We start from the raw sequence: 18,254 nt of genomic DNA, 5'->3' as shown, positions 1-18,254 counted from the left end.
CAAGTTAGTCTTGCTTGCTCTGACCGACAGGGGCTCTCCAGGGCTCTCTTCTACCGGGTCCTTTTAATTGGAGATGTCAGGGATCGAACCTGGGACCTTCTGCATGTTAAGCAGAGGCTCTGCCAGTGGGCCACAGCCCCTCCCAAGCCAATGCCATCACAGCACAAGGATCTTCACTGCTGCTTGAAGACCACCAATGAGGGGGAACTCATTGTCTCCTTAGGCAGCCGATCCACTGGTGAACTACTCTGATTGTGAAAAAATAATTCCTGATATCTAGCCGGTACTGGTTTACACATAGTTTAAAGGCATTACCTCTCTTCTGCTGCCAACTGGAATTGCTCCCTGCCTTCCTCCAAGTAACAACATTTCAAATACTTCAAAAGAGACATCCTGTCCCCTCATCCTCCTGAACATTCCCAAATCTTCCCTCACAGGGCTTTGGTCCCCAGGCCCCAGATCATCCTTGTCACTCTCCTCTGCACCCTCTCTATTTTGGCCATGTCCTTTTTGAAGTGAGGACTTCAGGTGTGGTCTGACCAGTAGAAGAAAAAGAAGAGTTGGTTCTTATATGCCACTTTTATCTACCCGAAGGAGGCTCAAAGCGGCTTACACTTGCATTCCCTTTCCTCTTCCCACAACAGGCACCCTGTGAGGTAGATGAGGCTGAGAGAGCCCTGATATTACTGCTCGGTCAGAACAGCCTTATCAGCGCCGTGGCGAGCCCAAGGTCACCCAGCTGGTTGCATGTGGGGGAGTGCAGAATCGAACCCGGCATGCCAGATTAGAAGTCCACACTCCTAACCACTACACCAAACTGGCTCTCCCGTGTACAGTGCGCAGCAGGACTATGACATCTTATGACATCTTATGTTTCTGACGTGAAGCCTCTGCCGATACACCCAAGGCTGTACACCTGACCATCTTAGCTAAAACATGTTGATTCAGTCTAGAGATAAGCAATGTGGAAGAAGGAGAGTTCCACAGGAGAACAGCTGGATTCCAGTCTGGTGGCCCCTGAGAGACCGGGCAGGGGGGACCTCGTGAGAGGCAAAGCGCCTCGGAATGTGGCGAAAGCAACTTTGACTCTTGAAGCTGCTAGCTCTCTATTTGCGTGCCTATTCTGAAAGAGTCCAGAGGAGCTGAGAAAAATCCCAGAGGATAAAAGCTACCCCAAAAAAGACAAGCACCTTTTCAGTAATTTCCTTGATGGAGGCCACCGTTGTCACATCGAAGTGCCCGCTCCGGCGCTTGTAGTCTATGAAGAGACAGTCTTTCACGCCCCGCTCAATGGCTTGCTGAGAAGCTTTCATCACCTCTGTTGGGGAAGAAGAACAAAAGCATGCAACCCTTTATTTCAGCAGTAGTCAAACTGCGGCCCTCCGGATGTCCATGGACTACAATTCCCAGGAGCCCCTGCCAGCATTCGCTGGCAGGGGCTCCTGGGAATTGTAGTCCATGGACATCCGGAGGGCCGCAGTTTGACTACCCTTGCTTTATTAGATTTTAAAGCACAAATTAATTTAGGAGGAAGCCGGTGTGCTGCTGCTTCACACCCCTCCCTTTTTTGGGGTGGGGTGGGGTGGAGTGCATTATTGTTAAAACGAGTTCAATGCAATTTTGGGGTATTATTAACATGAGGTAACACAGGAATTAAAGGGTTCCTTTTAAAAAAAATACAGCAGAAATGCAGGAGAGCGGTCTGCATTTGTCTTCCTGTATACTGAAATCTGAGAGCTGGAAAAACGTGGTTTCCCCAGAGCAGAAATGCCCTCTTGAACAAAGACTGTATGCCAACCACTGTGTTCTAACTGCTCTGTCTAGATCAGGGGTAGCCAAACTGCGGCCCTCCAGATGTCCATGAACTACAATTCCCATGAGCCCCTGCCAGCAAATGCCAGCAAATGCTGGTAGGGGCTCATGGGAATCGTAGTCCATGGACATCTGGAGGGCCGCAGTTTGACTACCCCTGGTCTAGATGAACCTCGGTGAGTCGACTTACCTCCTCGCACAGGGGGGGACTTACCAAGAGGACACCTGCAAAATTTTCCGGGCGATTCCTTCACGAGCATGTCCTTCACTGCATCCAGCAGTGGCCCCAGGATAAGAACCGGCCTGGGAGATGTGCAGTCTACTTTCTGGACTCTCTGGTAAGCCAAGCTGACCGCATCTGGAAAGAGAAGGATAGATGATGTCGCCTTCTCAGATTTCTAGAAGCAGCATCATGCGCTCCAGGCTTGGCTTGGCGTGAACTGACTTTGAACCCCACAACAGCAGACAAAGGGCACCACGGCACCCACGGACCCTTTTCCTGGCTGCCAAGTGCTCTCAGAAGGTGGGTGGGGGCAGGAGAGGCTCAAGGCTGAAAGGCTGTGGAGAGATACGACACCCACCGTATCTTGGGGAAAAAGCCACGGCAGCCTTCTTGTGGCTGACTCCGCCTCACGAAGCAGCCATTTTGATGCTGCACCCACCACACTGTATCAGAATTCCTAAAGTGCTCCAAAAGGTTGGTGGATCCCTGGTATGAAACACAGACAAAGCCCCCCACCATATTTGGGAGCGGACCCTACCTGTATCGTGCCCCGCCACTAAGGAAATCCTGAAGCTTCCAACCAACCTAAGGTGCTTTCTTGCAACTTAAGTGGCTCTTCCTGGGAAAGGAGAGTCACTGAGGCAGGAGGAAGGCTTCTTGGATGATGGGTGGATCCAGCCCATTCTAATCTTTAAAAGTGACAAGCCGTTTTATAGCCTGTGGCCCCAAACCTTTGCTTCTTGGCACAAGGAAGAAAAGAAAAAGTCTTGGAATGTTCTGTTAGGTTCAGCCTTTTAAAAATATTAATTTTCAAACAGATCTTTTTGTAAAGCCACAGATTCCACTCACGGTGCCTTCCAGGCACAGGGGACACCGCGATCCTTCTGAATGTCTGTTTCCCTGAATGTGTCTCGCACAACAAAACAGGCTGCTTGCCACTGTGGGCTTGTTCTGCAAAAACTGGCTGCATCAGAGAAAACCAGCTTGCGTTGACAGGGATCGTACAAAAACTTCCTCACTCAAGATTTTGTTTGATCTCTTAAAAAGATCGGCAAAAATAAGTCACAGGATCTTCAGGACATCTTTGCAAAAGAACCCTCGTGGATTTGTGTACATTGATGTAAAACACTGTCAAGTCATAGCTAACATATGGCAACCCTGTAGGTTTTTTAAGGCACGAGACTTTCAGTGGGGTCTGACACTGCCTGCCAGTTTGGTCGTAGTTAGGAGCAGCAGCCTGGAATCCGGAGAACTGGGATTGATTCCCTGCTCCTCCTCCACATGCAGCCAGCTGGGTGACCTTGGGCCAGTCACAGTTCTCTCAGAGCTCTCTCAGCCCCACCTACCTCACAGGGTGTCTGTTGTGGGGAGAGGAAGGGAAGGCGATTGTCAGCCGCTTTGAGACTCCTTTGGGTAGTGAACAGGGGGTACAAAAGGACAGCTTCTCTCTGTGTGTAATGACCCTGGATCTCTTCAGTGGTTTTCCCTCCAAGTACCTACCAGGGCCTACTTCACTCCCAAGAGCTGATGAGATCAGGCTATTCAGGTTAGGGCCTGTGAAGGAACAGATCATTTTGCAATACAGCCGATCTACAGGGCAAGAATACACACTTCAAAATACTGCCAGGAACCAGCATGACTAGATGCTCCCTTTGACCGTTTACGCACTGGGAACTTCACTGCCCCAGCTTCCATGCAGGAACACAAATCAGGAGCGGATGAGGTGCACTGGGCCAAATGCTCCCCCGTGTGGGTGCAGGAAGAGGTGGGGCAACCTGCCACGACTAAAACTCCAGCCTGCAGCCCGGCATGAAACCCCCAGTGCATAAACAGTCTCTGTCTAGTGGGAAACTAGCATGTCAAGACAAATACACAGACGATTTGGGTAGCCCAGTGGAGCAGTCTTCTCAAGCCGGGATGAAGCATGAATGAGATCATTTTGCAGCATATTAAGTACACTCCGTCACAGAGCCACTTGCCATCCAAGAAAGGAATGGAGTCCGTGCTGATGGTATCGAGGGCCTGTAAGTCCTTTCCGTCTTTGGACCCGCTGCGCTTGTGTTTATGTCTCCTCCGAAAGAACGACCTCCGAGCCGCGGCCGACGACGTCTTTGTGGAGCTGTTCTCGTCCTTTGTCTCAGACATGCTGTGCCTCCTGCAGAACTCCTGCTCCATCCTGCAAGGAAGGGGGCCGGGTGACTGAACGGAAATGGACCAAGAGGCTTCCTGAACAAAAGATTGGGCTGTCTGGGGAGAAAGCCCCCACTGTGTGACCGCAGTTCCACAGGGCCTGTAAAATGGAGCTCTTCTACCAAGCCTTTGGCTGAGGACAGCACAGACATAAGTAAGTAATTACGGGCCTCCCCCTACTCACACTCCCCCTTTTCAGTGTTACATCGGGAACCGTCCTGATAGGAACCGGGCTGATCCATGATTACGGGCAACTGCTGATTAGGGGGGTCATTAGTACTAGTTTTATTGATTCTGTATACTTTACATTTTATGGTCTTAAAGTGGTATTTAGTGTACTTTAAGTTGTATTTTATTTATGGTGGGGTGGGAGCCATTGATCACCGACATAGTTTTATTTCTCCTATGTTTTTGTGAACTACAACTGAATTTGAGGGGACTGATTGGCTGTTTTGGCAAAGAATTATCATGTGGCTGTATTTGGATGTGTGACACAGTTTACTAATTCAACAGATTTAATTTTTGCTTTATATTCCCATTGTCGTGATGGAAGTTCATAGTCTGACGAAGAGTGTTGACACTCGAAAGCTCACACCTTCAATAAATCTTTGTTGGTCTTAAAGGTGCCACTGGAGACTCTGATTTTATTCATGCTGTTAGCCGCCTTGAGATGCTGAGTGAGGGACAGGCTATAATAAATTATTTAAATAAATAAATAAGTAAACTACATCTGAATTCAGCACCCCTTTGAAGACCAACATAGTTTAATTCTGGTGAGACATTTCCGTGTGCATACCCAGAATTAAACTGTGCTGGTCTTAAAAGTGCCAAAGGACTCAAGAACTTGTTGTAAGAACTTTACCTGGCATTTTGTTCATTTTACCTAGTGCCCCCATATGCTGTCCTCTGCACTGCCCCTGACTTTGTGCCTCAAGAGTCTGCCCAAGTCCTTCCACCCCCTGCCTGCCCACATGGGAGGCCAGAGAGAGACACCTTTGGGAGGCTACCTCCAGGCAACTCACACGAGGAGGACTGGATTGTACCCAAACTGGTGGCAGTCAGCATGAAGGGGCTCATCTCATCTCACAAACATGGCACAGACCATGACCGATGGCCATTCTTCATGGGGGATAGATCTAGCCAACGGAATCTTTGCGACTCCCTTGCCAGATCAAGGCCTTTAATAATGGCCTGGGGCTCCATTCTGTCTGTTGCTCTTGCTCTCCTTGATCCCAATGATAAAGAGAAAGCTAATTCAGTGGCTTTAAAGGAAGGAACGCTGGGCCTTCCAGTGTCCCAACCCAAGGACCAAAATTAAGTTTGGATGATGCCCGTGTCTAAAAACTCTCACTGCATGACAATGATAAGCTATTTAGGCTACTGTGTTAATCAAAACCCTAAGAGTCCTTTCCCTTTTTAGGAGGGTGGGCACTGACAAGCAGTCTTAAAAATGGGTCTGCTGAAATAGCTGGTCTAATTGGGTGTTATTAGGAAACAATGCTGTCTCTCGCAAGTAACTCTCCTGAGAAACATAAGCCTCCTTACTCTTAGCCGCAAAAGCTTTGAAGAGTAAACCCATGGCTTTAATTCCCCTTTTTGCTGTTCTTCTCAACTGCCCGCTTTTAGCAATGCTATAAAATGATCTATCAATCAGAGATTTAATTTACATGTATTTGCTTGGGATCTGTCCTCTGTCCAACTTCTGAGCATTCTCATCTAGCTGCCACGCCATCCAGCAACCAAAGTTCCCCTGCGGAAGAGTGTCGTCAACATACAAGATGTCGTCTTTCTTAAAGCTCAGGTCCTGTTCTACTTCCGCAAGCCGGTCATAAAGTGCTCTGCAAAGGTAAAAAGACAAAATGTGTTACTTCAGGTCAGGGACTCCCGAATCCACCTGGACTGAGGCAGGGACCTGATCCGGTTGTCGTGGGCCGTGCCTGGCTCGTGTCAATTGGGTTATCTTCTCCCATCTGCAATTGTACTCCTCCGGGGTGCTCCTCCCGGCCTGACACATCTGGCTCCTACCAGTTCTCTGCGTTTCAGAAGCTCTTAGTAGTCCAAATCCCAGTTTGGTGTAGTTAGGAATGCAGACTTCTAATCTGGCATGCCGGGTTTGATTCTGCACTCCTTCACATGCAGCCAGCTGGGTGACCTTGGGCTTGCCACTGCACTGATAAAACTGTTCTGACCGAGCAATGAGATCAGGGCTCTCTCAGCCTCACCCACCCCACAGGGTGTCTGTTGTGGGGAGAGGAAAGGGAAGGAGACTGTAAGCTGCTTTGAGCCTCCTTCGGATAGAGAAAAGCAGTATATAAGAACCAACTATTATTATTATTATTATTATTATTATTATTATTATTATTATTATTATTATTATTATTATTATTATTATTATATGTACCATTGTGGAATGCATAACAATTCCGCTAGTTCCTCACTTCTTTCCCAGAACCTAGACAAACGGTCTCCTACTTTCACAGTGTAGCAGATCAAATGAAAATAATGGGGGAACAGGACTTTGCACCCAAAATCTTGTGTGAGGGGGGGACATAACGGGGTTCGAAGGTAACTAGCTTGGTTCTGTAACTTGTCTTCGACAATGCTTGCTTGTCTAAGCTCTTCCTTTGAATACTGCCTGTTTCCTAAATCAAGACTAACTTCAGTTTATTCCACTGCCTGAGATTCCTTCGTGTTTTGTCTGAAGGGAACTTTTGGACTGCACTCCCTGGGTTGTGACACTGGCAAGGTAGCAGGACAACATGTGGGGAGACTTATCTTGGCAGTAGCATGTGCAAAAAGGATCTAGGAGTCTTAGTAGACCATAAATTGAACATGAGTCAGCAGTGTAACTCGGTGACTAAAAAGGACAATGGGATTTTGGGCTGTATCAAACGGAGTATCGTGTCCAGATCTTGGGGGAGATGGTACCGCTTTACACTGCTCGGATTTGGCCTCAATTGGAGTACTGTGTTCCGTTTTGGGCACCTCAGTTGAAGAGGGATGTGGACAAACTGGAGCATGTCCAGAGAAGGGCAACAAAGATGGTGAGGGGTTTGGAGACCAACACATATGAAGAAAGGTTGGGGGAGCGTGGTCTGTTTAGCTTGGAGAAGAGACGACTGAGAGGGGATCTGATAGCCATCTTCAAGTATTTAAAAGGGTGCCGTACTGGAATAAGAGCAGGAAAACACAAGTTCCGCTTCCTACTACACCAGGAAGCTCACGAGATTATTGAGCCATTCATCCCCCCTCTCCTAGCCTACTCTAAGGTCATAAGGACGGAAGGACCACACCCACCACTGAGGCTCCTTGATGGGATGAATGCAAACATACATAAAAGAAGGTAATATGCTTCCATGCACTTGATCTGAAAAGGCAGGCAATTCACACATGCAAACATCAGCAGTTATTAATTGTATTATCAAGTGACAAACAACCATCATAACCTTAATACTCTCCTGTTGCCAACTCAACCACAGCACCTATCAGCCCTGCTCACGGCACAATCAGAAGGACGGAGCACTTAAAGGGTGTTCAGACGGGCGTCAACTAGCCTGCGGAGGTTGTTGATTCATATCCTGGATGGCTGAATGAACAATGGGAATACCTGATGTAGAAGCCATCTCCGGGTAACTCTTTGATCCTGTTGAATTCTTGCATTCTGTACTGCGCTTTGATTCTGATGCTTTCTCCTGGTTTCAGCATTTCAAGGTAAGCCTCCTCAGCAGTTTTATTCTGCATGTCAACTGAGCCGTACTGTTTAGAAACGTAACATGAGAGAGAGAAGCAACCGGATCAGCGGCAGGATCAAGTGTAAAGCTACAAAGGGGTCCTGAAACCCAACGGGGAAAAAGGCACAAAGACAGAACTCTGCAAAGACCAGGTTTAAAATGGAACTACAGAGGGACTTTATAAGGGCCACACACCGCCCACCTAAGATGTTGAATATATTTCTTACACACTCAAGCATGTTTTGGGCCCATTAATTACAAAGTGAATTACACCTTCAATTCCGATCTACTATTTACCTCAAGAATCATGTCTCCTGGCACGAGCCCATCTGGGCCTCTGGCAGGACTGTCTTCTTCCAGCTCAGACACAAATATTCCATACAGGTTCCCCCCACAGATCTGGATTCCAAGTTCCACTTGGGACTTTTTGATGACCACCGTTCTCGGTTCAGGGGTCTTCTTGCTCGTGTCCATGGAACTCCTGTCAAGAGCAAGAAACCAGTAAGACCAAGGTAGCCTGGTCTCTCCTTATGCCATTCAGAGCCAAATTGTGATGCTTTCCCCAGGTAATTAATTGGTGTGTGTTGTATTTCAAGGTTTTGATGTGGAACTCTAGGGAGATTGCTGTGGTTTACAACGCAGGCCTTTAGAGTAACGGGGAGAAGGGCAATATATAACTGTAATAAACTAAACTAAAAACGATTGAGGACAGTTATGATCAAATGGGAGCTGGACTTGAAGGAATGAAATGGTCTTGCAAAGAGACAGTCATTTGGGGGAGTGTGTGAAGAACGAGAGGGGAGGGGGTGGCAAAGAGGCACACTGTGAGAGAAAACGGTGTTCTGTGTGAAAGTTATGAGCCTCAGTTGCAAGGGAGAAAATAAGTCTTTGTGAGTATGAAACTTTGGAGAACCTATCTGAAATTATTACGATTACTGGAAACCATCAAGCTTATTAGCAATATTTACAAACTCTATTCTTGTTGAAGAAAAACAACTGTTTACTTTAGAGTATATGATTCCCATTTACTTCAAAGTGCCTATACAGAGGTTATAGATATAAATGGGTCTCACCAAAAAAAAAAGCGTAAAAACATGGCATAATCATGATGTGAAAAGAAATTATTTGACTTGCTCCTGTAATTAATGCACAAATAATACATAAACTGTGGTGAGGTCAGCCTCTCCCAGCCACAAAGAAGAAACAGCAAACACCCGTTTCTCTCTTGTCTTCTATAAGCCGATGGGAACCATGGGTTCTCTCAAACATGCACCAGGAAAGAGTCTAAATCAAGGTTCTCAAACATGGTGCCCATGGGTGCTCATAGGTGTCATCAGACCCACCTTTGCTTCCCTTCATGCCTGTGAAACTTCTCCCTTGAGTTTTGTCCCCCCCTGGTTCCCAGCACTCTTGGCCATCTTGAATCTGGACCAGGGGCAGGGCCAAGACTCCCACATCCATCTGAAGCTAGAGTATAGGTGGACTAGTGCCACTAAAAAAATAAAAAGAGACTCAAGCAAGGCTGGAAGCCAACCCACCGGATTGAATTGCAGGGACTGGTTGTGGGCGTGGTCTGCTTGGAGGGGGGTGTCATCGTCCCTTCGTCCTGTTCACTCACGGTATCAATCACCGAATGGCTGTCAGGAGTGGCGGCCCCGCTCCCTTGTGGCGTGGAATGGCTGCTTACAGGTTCAAGGCGGGAGCTCAAATTAAATGAAAAACACAGGATTTTAAAGCACAGGGTCTGGTAATTTCCAAAACACTTCCACTGTCTCATGCATTACGGAGAGTTCAAGGACACATTAAGGCCCAAGTTTGAAACCAAGTTCTCTACTGCCGGGTTCCCCCACCCAGCCGAGGCCATCCTGAGATGCTGTTGAGGGAGCCATGGTGACAGGCAGAAGCCAGCCTCTCCCTTCCAACCCTGAAGAGGAAATAGCAGAATAAACCATGGCCAAGCACATCTTAACTGAGCCACATGGACACACTACAGACCTGGAAAGGTTCCCCGACACGGTGCCCATGGGCACCATCATTCCTGGCAGGACTTTCCTTGACGCCAGCAGAGCTTTTCAAAAAATGGGCGGGGCTAGTGTAAGGCAGGGCTTGTTACTGGCTCCCCTCATTCAAATGAAAGGGTTCTCTGCTAGAGGATGGGGAGGGCTGGCAGGCACCGGGGCTTTCCCGAGTCTGGGTGTGGCTCCATTTCCCCTGCTGCGAAGGTTTGAAGAGGGTGGCCATTAGGGTTGGGCACTTTGGTCGCCGAAGCAGCCGTTCCAGCCCGAAGCAGCTGCTTCGGCCGCCAAAGCGCCCAACCCTAGTGGTCGTTACTCCCCCCTCTCAAAATTTCAGAAGTGCCCCCAGATGCTCAAAAATGCATCTTTGTGTGTGGGTGGGGGAGGGGAGGTGTCTCTGGTTTCAATGCATCTTACCTGGAACGTGAGTGGTTCCCAAGCTGGAACATGTGTGGATTATACTGCGCCAAAATCGTTATGGTGTCACACTGCTGTCCAATGATCAGCCGGGCTTGTTGTTCGGTGGCGTTCCGTAGATTGATCCCGTTAAACTGGGGGGGAGAGAGGCACTCAGCAGCCCATTCTCCCATTCAATCCCACCCTGCTTCTTGAAACGTGGTACACAGCACTGCCAGTAAATCAGGGAATGAGGTGCATAGCGCCCATCCTCCAAAAACACTTGCAACATAAAGCAACCATGCAGACATGCATGTGCTCAGTGTGATGCAATGTGGATGTGGGATGGTTGGTTTGGACACCGCAGAAAAGGCAGAACCTGAGAGTAGTACAGGAGGGTTGTCATGTTGTCACCCCACTCCACTACTGCTGGCACCTGGGAAACACGGGCCCCACAGGCGCAGGCATAGCCATCTTTCTCTCTGTGTTTGTGTTTCTCTGTGGCAAATGCTTCTCTGCCTTGGAGCATGGGGGTTCTCTTGGAAAGAAGCAGGTCCCTCGCCCCTTGCTTCTTGGGGATATGGGAGATTTGCTTCAGTGCATTTTCTATGTTTCTCAATAAGCTGTGCTTCAGCTGTGAATCTGTCTCTGTGTTTACTGGGCAGAAGACAGCCCAGTGGGACCACTTCAATCATGCACAGTCTTGCCTGCTCCTGGGCACGAGGACTGGCGCCCCACCATTCCCTACTGTCTTTCTACCTTGGGGAACTCAGGATAGCTTACAATGCAAATGAAACAGAGATTATAAAAGCACCTTAAAGACCTCAATAACAATCGCTACAGCTGCTGAAGTGCTTGGACCTTTGATAGCAAAAAGCCTAGAGGGTTTTTACTGGTTCTGAGTGACAGACCCTCACAGATTGCCCCCAAGAGCTTGCGTTCTGGAGAAATGACAGGCAGTCATTTTGATAGGTGGAGGTTCAGAAGTGTATAGAATGGATTCAGTGCAAGCTAGAAACATTAAGGTCACAGGGGACCTCCCTGTATGCGTCTCTACATGCCTTTCAAGTTCTGACCCCTATTGTTTTGAAGTTTTAATGAACATTTAGATTGAGCAGAAACAGTCTTTCTGGAACTGTATCCATCCACAAACTGGTATGAACCTCCACAACCAGCTTGAAAGTTAATGCCGCTTGACCTGCCATGAACTGGAGCTCGCAAACCACAACCAGCCACCATGTCCATCCCTCGTTATCACAGACCACATTTTCACATTATGCCCAAACCAGACCAATAAGTGTCCCATCCCAGTTTAGATGGAAAACAACAGCTAAGCAGTTGGACGCTGGTTTTTACCTCCAACAACTGATCCCCATATTCGAGGCCAGCCTGATGGGCAATGCTCCCACCAGTTACTTTCGACACAAAGATGCCACCGTTTTCGCCACAGACAATGGAGATCCCGAGAGGCTCTGCGCCCTTCTGCACTTTGACGTGCCGTGGTTCTTCCATGTATGGCCTTTGGAAGCAGAGAAGAAGAAAGCCACACATTTGAAACACTGACCAAAGCAGAGAGAGATGTTGAGAGAGAACCCAAAGGACGTGAATCATGTGCATTACTGCCCACCCACCTTAACCTGCAGAATTAAATGTTAAAGTTACTAAAACGCTCCGAGTAACATTCCTTTCACATGACCATGCAACGTTTAATGACTGACTCAAGCGCAAATCAGACAGGGAACGGAGCAGGAAAACACAACTCTCATCCATATTATATATGCCAGCAAATATATATAATATGCAATTCAGAAAACCATTCTGGAGGAAAGCCTTACGCCGAAACATACAAAAAAGACTGGGAGACTTAAGTAGCCGATGAGCATAAATATAGAGCTGTGAATCAAAGGCAAGGAAGACCCATTTCCATATTTAATATTTGTGCGCAGAGGGGGAAAAAACACAACGTTAGTCAATGAAATTAAGCCAATTAAAACAAAAAACCAAAACACAAAACAACTCAAGATGCCGACTTGCATGGTAGCATGTCCATTACCATGCAAGTTCTCCCCACCGTTGCGGTGGGGGGGGGGGGTTAGGGAATTATCCGAACATGTAAAATAGCACAAGGAAAGGGCGCAAAGGACTGCTTGAGAAGGACAACCTTTATAATCAAGCCAACCTCAAACTCCTTAGGGAACAGAACCTTGGCCTAGGCACCACAGGGAGTCTCAGAAAAGACCTATTACGGAACAAGTATCTGAAAGATGCAGACGGGATGCAGAAAAGAAAAGAAAAAAGAAACACACTTAGAAGGAAAGAGAGAGAGATAGAGAAGTAAACACAGAGACTACACAGCTACAGGGAGGCTGGACGTTTCGTCCCCAAATGCTCGAGCTCCGCGAGAGTTTACTTAACTCTTGCTGAGTACAGAGCATAACCTACTCTCTTATATGTGGCGCTATAGAAATACTGCCGCATTAGGGACCCCGTCTCAACAGAGACAGTATTTCTATAGCACCACATATAAGTCTCTGCGGGCCCCAAAAGGTTGGGGACCCCTGGGTTAAGATACAAAACCATAATTTCATTTGCATGATTGTCTGCAGGTAGCCTACCCTGCCAGCTAGGGTCCCCCAGGCCAGGATCTGAAGACATGGCTGGAAGCTGGTTTATTAACCAAAGTTTGGCTTAGTTTTGGTTTTGAATGATGTACAAAACACAGGTATTGGAGCTTCAGCCTGGTTTGATCCACACTGGCCTCTCCAGTCCAAGCAACAGGAATAGAAGTCGTATTTGCTGTGGCAAACAAAGATTTGTTTATCTGTCAATCCAGGGTTCAGCTTGCAGACAAACTAACCACAGGGATAATATCCCCAATTTTTGCAGGTATGTCTGAACTGGACAGAAAAAACAAGGCAAAAGCCATTGTGCCTCATTGGATACATTCTGTATACCAGGGGTAGCCAAACCGCGGCCCTCCAGATGTCCATGAACTACAATTCCCATGAGCCCCTGACAGCAAACGCTTCTCAGTTCTTAGCTGGGGGTGGTGTTGGGCCTTAGAGTTCCTGGTCTAGGCTATCAATGTCCAACGTAGGTGACAAAGCAAGACATCACCTCCATAAATTCTGCCTGAGAAGCTTCACTCCTGGAACAAGAGCCTCTTGTTCAGCGGAAAAACATGGGAAGGACGGAGGAAACCCAAACTCTGAGGAAAACCTTCCGTCTGCTGCCTGCCCAAGATGCCGTTTAAGGCAAGAAAGTGGAACGTGGGTTCTGCAGACTCATCTCCAGAGCACTGAACACCAACCCCTGCCTCAAGGACACACAAGGGCACACTATAATGGAGTGACGGTGGCATCTTTGGTGAGATCGCCAGATGCGGAGCCATGCAAGGATTTATTTGGAGATCCTGGGGAGCTGGGCTTCAGGTGCCTGGCTAACCCAGGTGGACAGCATCAATACACTGACGCTGCTGAAGGCCTATTCATGGAAGGCAGGAGGGTGCTGTTATGTTACCAGGATCAAACAGAGACATCAAGCAAGCAGGTGCTCTATTTCTGACTAAGTGGGAACCTGGGGATTTGCTTTCTTTATGAACGGCCTTCAGGTCCTCAAAGGTGTACAAGCCTCATAGCACATAGAAGCTCTTAAGATGAGGGTGACTTCAAGTCCAGTAGCACCAAGATTTGGGGCATATAAGCTTTTGAAAGCCAGAACTCCCTTCATTGAATTCATGAAACATATACCTTGTTAGTTTCTGTACCTAACTGTTCTACTGCAGAACAACCCATTGACCCTCTATCTTCAGGTAATAAATACTGAGTCCCACTGAAACCTGTCAATACTAATCAAAGGTGATCTTAAGAGGGCAAATATCTATCGACCAGAGGATTATCCCAGGTTGGTTTGGTTCATTGCCCCAAACATCAAGCAGAACTTCAATCAAATCAGTAAATAATGCAATATAATGAAATTAGAGTCCAATAGCGCCTTTAAGACCAACAAAGATTCATTCAGTTGGTCTTAAAGGTGCATTTGGACTCTATTTTTGTTGCGCTACTTAAGACCAACTTGAATCTAACAATACAATGAAGTAAGTCTAAATTTAACATTCACTTAGTAAGGGACCCCTGGGTACACCTGCAACTTGATTTGACTTCTCCTACCAATAAAACAGGATTGTTGAAAAATAACACATGGGAAAACCAATCAAGAGGAGCTTGGGGTGGAGGGGGAGAGATCCACACACACGTCACTCAAGCTCATCAGCAGATACGAATCTGGGGCAGGAGGGGGGATTACTGATCTGCAAGCAACTCTCATCCCTTCAAACTCTACCTGAGCCTCTGTCTTTTTGGGTTGAAAATGATTTCGCTAGCAAACTGCTGAGAAGAAATACAAGTCCCATTACTTTTTTAAAAAATATTATCTTTAGTTTGCATGGTTTCTTCTCTGCTTTTAGCTTGTGTCAAACTCTACCTGGAAGAGAAACTGGACAGGTCTGATCAAACATAAGAAGGGGGCAGAACCAAGTTTTGTCCTGACCAAAAGTCCTTGTTTCCCCTTCCATGTTGTCAAGGGCCCATTCCGCACACACTGGATAATGCACTTTCAGTGTGCTTTGGCAGCTGGATTTTCCTGTGCAGAACAGGAAAATCTACTTCTACAGTGCATTGAAAGTGCATTATATATTGTGTGCAGAATAGGCCAAGGAAACAATGAGACCCTTTGGAAAACCATGAAACAGGGTTTTAGTTGAGGGGCATCTCAATGCTCATGTCTTGCAATTAAAACTCTTTACTGCAGGGGTAGTCAACCTGTGGTCCTCCAGATGCCCATGGACTACAATTCCCATGAGCCCCTGCCAGCAACTGCTGGCAGGGGCTAATGGGAATTGTAGTCCATGAACATCTGGAGGACCGCAGGTTGACTACCCCTGCTTTACTGAACAGAGAAGTGGATGGGACTCCAGCAGGCATATAAAATGAGGTGTGGCTTCCCTCTTGGCATTGGGGTGTACGTTCAGTCCTGTGGCTCGGTCTTTTCCCCCCTCATTCAGTCGGCTTTCTAAACATTCCTCGGAGACTTCTCAACATTTCTTTCCTTATGAGTAGACTAGGGGCTAGGCCTCCATGGGCTGCATTGACCAGAGAGGTGGTGAAAACTGACCGTAGCCAGGCCTGGCCAGATTATGTTTCTGTATGATGCAAACAAGTAACCGTGGCTTGTCCTTTACACTTGTGGAAAGCATTGTGTAACTTGGGTGTGTGAACTGCCATCCACTCGCTTCCTGCTGCAAGAAGAAAGTGGATGCTCCCAAGAACAACCAAGGAAAAAAGAATCTGTCCAATGGCTTAATCGAAGTATAAAAGTCTCTGTTATGTCTTTATTTCCATCTGGACTCTGCCAAAACGGCCTCTAGATTATTCTCCGTTTTCAGTGCTTTCATCGGTGGCAAAATGAGTCCTCCACAAAGCTGTCGTTAATAAATTCAATATATTCACTGAAAGTGCTGTCGTTTTTGATTATCACTTGAAAATATAATTGGGTCGAAAAACGCTCTCTTCGTGTGCAGAATCAAGGCTATAAGCTCAATTCACTTCCGGCTTCTGGCGACCCTATGAACAAATGACCTCGTGGCTCCCTGGAGTGAGTCCATCCCTCTCGTGCTGGGCCTTCCTCTTTCCTTAGCATTATTGTCTTTTCCAGGGAGTCCTGTCTTCTCATGATGCGACCAAAGTATGATAGCCTCCATTTGGTCCCTTTAATCTTCAATTCAGCCTTCTAGGAAGAGGGCGTTGACCCAATTAAACATGTATCTTCTGTCTGCCATTGACAATTTGTGTGGCAAATCTCCAAGCCTATTGGTTCTTTCCCACAGTCAAGTATGCCTCTGTGCAACTCTAGCCTACAGCCCAGAGGAATAGGAGAGGTCTCTCTGTGGCTACTAGCCACATGGTGACTAAGGGGAACCTCCCCATTCAGACGCAGTAACTCTTTGAACCCCAGAGCCAGGAGGCAATGTCAGGGGAAGGCCTCCGCCTCTGTGCCCTGTAATTGCCCCTGCCGAGGAATTGGTTGGCCCCTGTGTGAGACAGGATGCTGGGCTAGATGGACCCTCACTGGTCTGATCCACCAGGGCTCTTCTGAGGTTCTTGTGAAGGCCTTGGCCTCTCCACCCTGTTGTTGGCCCTCCAGAGGAACTGGTGTGAGCTGGAATGATAGATCTGATAGACCAGTGCTCTGATCCAGCAGGGCTTGGCTGGTGTCCTTATCCATTGGCTTTCAAGGGCCTCCAGTGCCCCAGTCCTCAGGTCCGCACATGCACATACTTATCTGGCAATGAGACATACCCCTCCTTAAAGTTCCCTCCAGGGAGTTCCTCCTCTCTCAGCTAAGCCCCCTCCTAGCAACCATGTGATGTTAACTGCACACATCTTGGAACCGGAACTGGATTCCAGGGAAGCAGGCCAGAGTCAACTATTGCGGGCCAGAGTCAACACAAGTCAACCATTGTATTGTGGCATCATTCACAAGTGGCAAGGACTGCTACAGAGTCCCTTGTGTCAACTGTGGGGCTTCACTGTGACCTGGCCATAGCAATGTACTCTTAAGATCCCAGTGGAAACGGCCTCTGTTCTTCTAGACCAGTGGTTCTCAACCTTCCTAATGCGCTGATAAGAACATAAAATGATTCACAAATTTACTTGGAGAAATTATTTACTTGAATAAATTATGATCTATGCCAGTGGTTCTCAACCTTCCTATTGCCATGACCCTTTAATGCAGTTCCTCATGTTGTGGTGACCCCCAATCATAAAATTATGCAAAGGTTCTTTCACAGAAATTAAACCAAAGCTGACCAATGGCATGAAGATCCATTGTTCATGATGGTATCTAAATTGGTTTTTTTCCGGGATTTCTCAGTTCACTTCTGCCTCTTGTCCCACCATGCCGATCTCGCTCTTTTCTGCTGCTCCAAACAGGCAAGCTGCTCACCCTGCCGCGCCCCCTCTGAAAGGGTAATTCGACTCCCAAAGGGGTCCCGACCCCCAGGTTGAGAACCACTGTTCTAGAAGCCTTTGTCATTTGGGTAGCTCTGGAGGTCTTGACAGGACCTCCAGCAAATTATCCAACTGCATGACCAATATTTAACCAGCTGATCAACAGAGCTGAACTAAACTTAAACATGGCTGGCACCAGTTCTCCATTGTCATTCTAAATTCATTTTAAAATGCTGTTTAGGTGGTGTGGGGCTCCCCCCACCCCCTGCACCTTTTAAAGAGCCAAATGAACCATCTCCCCCCCCCCCCCCAACAGCTATTTTGACACTTAAAAAGGTACGGGGGAGAGCTCCATATCACAGACTTTAAAATGGTGATGGGAAATGCCCTTTGTCGTACTTAATGTGGCTCTTTAGGTAGGACCCAAAACAAAACGACCAGAGTGAACTTCTGCTCCTCCCTAGCCTGTTGAAGCCCACTGAGGTCACTGAAATTCTGCTGGGGTGGTGGGGGTGGTGAGGGACCCTCACAAATGCCTGGGAAACAAGGGGAAGTGAAAAAAGACATACCCTTCCCACCTCCACCCACAGACATGCTACTACACCCTCACCTTTAGATCCAGCCTCCAAACTACTATTTTTCCGAGCAACCGCGACAAAAGTGCCCAAGTATTAAGGATCGCCACTTACTTGTCTTTCCGTCGCTGCCCGACGGATACTGGACTAACGGAGATCCTGGGCAAGGTGGTGAGGGAATTTTGTGACTGGCTGCTGGCGAAGGACGAGGTCTCCAAATTCAGTGGCGACTGGGGAGGAGTTATCAGGCTGGGGCTGCTGCACTCGGAATGTGACAAGGAACCTGCCAAGAATGCAACAGCAGC

The 18,254-nt window shown here is 47.6% G+C and overlaps 2 protein-coding genes across 5 annotated transcripts in view; one reads left to right on the top strand and one right to left on the bottom strand.

The window, feature by feature from the left end:
- RPS24 (ribosomal protein S24) overlaps positions 1-18,254 on the top strand; it is a 324,293-nt gene that overhangs the window by 138,267 nt on the left and 167,772 nt on the right. The gene's annotated exons all lie outside the window — the stretch shown is intronic.
- The window catches only part of DLG5 (discs large MAGUK scaffold protein 5), a 124,392-nt gene that overhangs the window by 11,496 nt on the left and 94,642 nt on the right, over positions 1-18,254 (bottom strand). For 2 of the 4 annotated variants that reach the window (XM_077345946.1, XM_077345947.1), the window contains exons 21-31: positions 18,064-18,232; positions 12,547-12,624; positions 11,724-11,886; positions 10,389-10,522; positions 9,495-9,659; positions 8,254-8,437; positions 7,833-7,981; positions 5,893-6,063; positions 4,015-4,211; positions 2,027-2,170; positions 1,191-1,318 (exon numbers count right to left, since the gene is read on the bottom strand). In XM_077345946.1, the coding sequence (XP_077202061.1) occupies positions 1,191-1,318; positions 2,027-2,170; positions 4,015-4,211; positions 5,893-6,063; positions 7,833-7,981; positions 8,254-8,437; positions 9,495-9,659; positions 10,389-10,522; positions 11,724-11,886; positions 12,547-12,624; positions 18,064-18,232 (1,682 nt within the window). The remainder of the gene's footprint in view (positions 1-1,190; positions 1,319-2,026; positions 2,171-4,014; positions 4,212-5,892; positions 6,064-7,832; positions 7,982-8,253; positions 8,438-9,494; positions 9,660-10,388; positions 10,523-11,723; positions 11,887-12,546; positions 12,625-18,063; positions 18,233-18,254) is intronic. The other 2 variants (XM_077345948.1, XM_077345949.1) reach the window with 1 other exon arrangement.

The sequence above is a fragment of the Paroedura picta genome, chromosome 7, assembly GCF_049243985.1.
Source record: "Paroedura picta isolate Pp20150507F chromosome 7, Ppicta_v3.0, whole genome shotgun sequence".
NCBI lineage: Eukaryota > Metazoa > Chordata > Lepidosauria > Squamata > Gekkonidae > Paroedura > Paroedura picta.
The sequence above is the reverse complement of the archived record's forward strand: the minus strand, read 5'-3'. Positions and strand labels throughout refer to the sequence as shown.